This window comes from Tupaia chinensis, unplaced genomic scaffold, assembly GCF_000334495.1.
Source record: "Tupaia chinensis unplaced genomic scaffold, TupChi_1.0 Scaffold149954_1, whole genome shotgun sequence".
In the NCBI taxonomy this organism is placed as follows: Eukaryota; Metazoa; Chordata; class Mammalia; order Scandentia; family Tupaiidae; genus Tupaia; species Tupaia belangeri.
The window spans coordinates 36905-41515 of NW_006209796.1; the positions used below are offsets into that span (position 1 = coordinate 36905).

The window sequence follows — 4611 nt, forward strand, 5'->3', positions numbered from 1 at the left end:
AAGAGACGAGTTACAAAGAAGGAAGCAACGATCACCCCCAGCGGCTACTGCCCCATACCTTCACATAGGTTGGATCCCACTGGAGGCCTTCCTTGGCAGCCAGAAACGCCTCATTCCATTTCCCGAGGTTGTAAAACGCGTTGGATTTGTTGCACAGCAGCACAGCCAAGTCCCTCGGGGGAACCCTGTGAGGAAGAACACACTGGTGGTCTGTAAAGCATTCATTACGCAAACCCAGAAGGCCACCATTTTCGGGGCTGGCCACTGCTCTCAGGAAAAAGGTATTGGCAAGAAATATTGATTAGGTCATCCCTCCTAGCCCCCCGGAAAGCATGGAGCATTTACAATGTATAGATCTGTCCTTCCTCACTCCCAAATCTTGGTTCCTATTCTTTAATGATAAATGTTCTTGGGGGACCAGCAGGTGGCATGGTGGTTGGGGGGCTGGACATTCCCACATGGCCGACCATGGTTCGAGTCCTGGACCTGGTGGCTTGCTTTCTCACTTTCCCTCTCTCTCTCTCTGTGTATCTCTCTCTGGTCAAATTAAAATGAATAAATGAATAAGTAAAATTAAAAATAAGTAATTTTTTCTTAAAAAAAAGATAAATGTTCTCAATGTCTTGGTTCTACTCTCACTGAATTCCACAGATCTTTTTTTTTTTTAAATACCATTGGAGTAAACGCTACAAAAATAGTGACCAGTCCTAAGGATGGTAATTCCCAGCCAGTCTTTACAGAGTCCGCACACAGTGTGAACCACTCCGCATGCATGTTCATGCTGAATGGATGCACAGCCCATCCCAGGGCCAGCCTTTCAGAACGTGCCATCTCCATGGCCTGCCCTCAAGGCAGGGCAGTTTGAGATGAGAGACCTGTGCCAGCCTTGGGTCTAGGGGCAGTGAACTCCAAAGTCCTGGTACTCACAGTGTGGACCAAAAGGGAGGCGAGGGCCCTGGGGGAGAGGGGGCAGTTTAAGGTCCTAGTCCCACAGACTTCTCCCTCTGGGGAGTCGCACAGCTGGAGGATGGTCAAAAGGGAAACTTCTAAAGCATGGCAGAGCGGGGTCCCTCTTGCCTCAGTCTAAGAGTAATATAGATGCAAAGCTAGTTCTAAAAGGGGGACCAGTGGCATAATGGTTACATCGCTGGACTCCCACATAGTTGACCATGGTTCGAGTATCAGACTCGGCACCTTAATACTCACGCCAGGCACACGTGCATGCATGCCCAAGATCCTGAGAGGAAAATGGAAGAGAAGGGACTGTGGCATTAGCCATCTCCCCGGGGCAGGGGGTGATAAACAAAGCCCCTTTGTCTCAAAGTGGACCCAGCTCTGCAGGACAATTCATGCTCCAGAGCTCCCTGGGGGATCAGACTGAATCTGGTTATGGCTGGAGCCTTCCCCTTCTCCGACCTGTTTTCCTCAGTCCCTCTCTACCAAGAGCGCACACACAGAACGTCACTTGTACCTGAAACCCTGTGTTAGCTGGCAGCGGTGAGAATGCAAATGGTAGGTGATGGGCAAGGGGAACAGGGTCAGGAAGGTCCCATACAAGGCTACGTGTGAGGGTTCGAGCAGAATTTCCCACCAGGGGCCACACAGTGGTGAGTCACGGAGCTGAGTTCTGAGCACATACAGTGTAGGCCAGGTCACAACCATAACCACTGCATATCACGTCTCTTCCAAGTAAGGAGCTCTCGGCCCAGTGCTGACACAATTCTGATCTCTACTAGGACAAGGCAGAGCAACAAAAACGACAGGCACAAGGCAGTTACACTCGACCCAAGTGAGTCTCGATACCAAGGCGACAGAGGTAGGAAGTGGGAGCCATGTCTCCGCGATTTAATTCAGTACCATTCCTTAGTACCTGTTCGGGCTGTGTACACCCCACAGACACCAGCCTCTGTTCCCTCTACCATGGCTACTCCCAAAGGATGCCTGGGAACTGCTGGGGTTGGGGCTGGGGCAGGGAGGGGAACTCTGGGACATTTCAGGTGGTCCACAGGGTCAAAATATTTTCACAAGGGACCAGCAGTTAGCGTAATGACTATGTCGCTGAACTCCCACGTAGTCTTCCACGGTTCGAGTCCCGGACCCGGTGGTTTAAACTCACGCCGGGCGCGTGTGCATGCGTGCCCAAGATCCCGAGAGGAGAACAGAAGAGAAGGGACTGCGGCGTGGTCATCCCCCCTGGGAGGTGATTTCTCCCTTTCTATCTCTCTGTCTCTGTCTGTCTGGCGAGCGCACGCGCCCTATAACACGAAAACCTCTCAAAAAAAAAAATTTCACAATTGTGGTAGGCTGAATAATGGCCCCTAATAAAGTTACCTTTTATGGAAAAAGGAACCTCTGTGGGTAACAAAAGAAATAGCAAATGTGATTTAATCATACAATTAAAAAGGTTCTTACGACAGAGGGACAACACTGCTACAACGGGAGAAGGTGACATGATGACACAAGGAAAGACTGGAAGGATGAACTTTGGAGATGGAGGAAGAAGCCCCAAGCCAAGGAATACAGGCAGCCACTCCAATCTAAAAGGGCAAGAAAATCGATTCTCCCGTCAGAGCTCCGCCATTTCTTTCCCAGTTCTTTTCAGACCTGTTATCACCTTGATGTTTAGACTCATTAAAGACTGCCAACCTCTAGAATTATCAGAGAAGAAATTCATATTGCATTAAGCCACTAAATTTGGGACAATTTGTCACGGCAGCAATAGAAAATAAATACAAGAATAACACCAAGATACCAAGCACTTTTTCCCACTTATTTTCTCATATGCCTACATGAGAGAGTTTTCGAGAGGCTACATGATATATGCAATTGCAACAAACTGAACACAAAAGCAGATGCTACGAAGCCAAATTTTTTTTTTTTTATTGAGACAGACATAAAGGAGAATTGCAAAAATGTGCCACTCTTGCTATATTTTTTTGTTTGGGAAAATACAGCTATTTTGCATTAAAATAAAACTAATATGTTTATTGATTTTTTAAAATAAATGAATCATTTTAAATTTTTGCTCGGTGTTCAGGTTTAATAAGGATTGCATTGGTAGCTATCACATACATAAACGAAAGCTCTTTGGGGTTCTCCATAATCTTTACACACGTTGTTACTATAACATGTTTGAGAACAGAATTACTAGAAGCTGAAGGGGTAGGGGAAGAGAAAGCGAGCCCGGTGCCCAGTGGTCAGTGCCCTGTACCAGAGACCAAAATGATGTAATGAATAATGTGTAGGTTTGGGGACTTCAGCCTTTGCAGAAGCTCTGTTCCCTTCAGCAGGCAGAAGAGGAAGTTTTGTTATGTTTATCAACAGTCTCTGTGTTTCACTTTCTATTTCCCGGTCAGCACCAATACTCACTGTTCATTTTCTGAGCTGACAAGGCAGAGCAGACAAGTAGGAAGTGAGAGAGAAGAAAACAGAAGCAAGGGGGTATGACGAAAAATAAGAAAACATAAGCAACAGAATCTCCACTTAAAAAAAGGGAGGTGGAAATCCACTTACCCCCACTGATACAACTGCAGAAGAATCTGGATGGCTTCGTCATACCTTCTGATGGCCAAAGAAAAGTTCCCATTCCTAAACACCTGGTTGCCAGATTCTTTCAACAGCTCAGCGTAAGCTGTGGGGTCCATCCTGCCAGAGAAGGAAGGAAAGGCAGCTGCAGGGCCAGCGCAGGCACGGTCACCGTCACCTCCACATCTGCGAGCTGACACTCTGGAGCAGTTTGTTCCGTCTGGCCCCACCCACTTTCAGAGAGGAACCCTGTCAACACCTCTCACCACCAGGGGACCAGGGTCTGACAAGAGCATTGCTTTCTCACTTCTTTTCAGACTTTGGAAGGGACCAGAACAATGCCATTTGCATCTGCTGGAGGCTGCTTCCAGACAGGAGACAACGGAAACCTGGCAGGAAGCGGGCTATTCCTGGAACTGCCTTTAGTGTTACTCCCTCACTGACCTGTCACTTCGTCCCATAGGAAGCACTGTCCCCATCGTTCAGGTGAGGAAATTGAGGCTCAAAGAGATTTCAGTTACTAGTCTAAGGATCTGCTGATGACATTTCCTAGTTTTCACCCCACATTGGACCAACTCTGAGTTTCTGCTGTTGACCATGACAGCACTATGGGCACAACCCAGCTGACAGCCCTGCCACTTTCTCAGATCGTGAAGTGGGAGGCCAGCTGCAGTTCCAAAGGCCTCACTAGAACAGTGACTATGAGGCACCGGACTCTTAAGTCAGAAAACAAAATTCTACCTACACTTTTCCTTCAGTAACACTAAATTACATGGCTTATATTATTTTTAAAGAATTATTTATTTAATTTTATTTATTATTATTGTTATTTTCATTTGCTATAGGACATGTGCACTCACCAGAGAGAGAGAGAAGTGAGAAACCAAGTGGAATGATTGAGGACTCGAACTACCTTCAACCATGGCTTACATTTCTTTTAAAGAATTATTGTATTTAACTTTATGCATGTATGTATGTATGTATTTTAATTTGACCAGAGAGGGACAGAGTATGTGTGTGGGGGGGAGGGGGAGTGAGAAAGCAAGCTGCCAGGTCCAGGACTCGAACCATGGTCCACCATGTGAG

General features: G+C 46.8%; 1 protein-coding gene across 1 annotated transcript in view; it reads right to left on the minus strand.

Annotated features, from left to right (window-relative positions):
* LOC106734225 (TPR and ankyrin repeat-containing protein 1-like) overlaps positions 1-3769 on the minus strand; it is an 8070-nt gene extending 4301 nt beyond the window's left edge. Inside the window, exons 1-2 of the mRNA XM_027769538.1 lie at positions 3514-3769; positions 59-185 (exon numbers count right to left, since the gene is read on the minus strand). Of these exons, the coding sequence (XP_027625339.1) occupies positions 59-185; positions 3514-3644 (258 nt within the window). The 5' untranslated portion in view covers positions 3645-3769. The remainder of the gene's footprint in view (positions 1-58; positions 186-3513) is intronic.
* Positions 3770-4611: the final 842 nt, after the last annotated feature.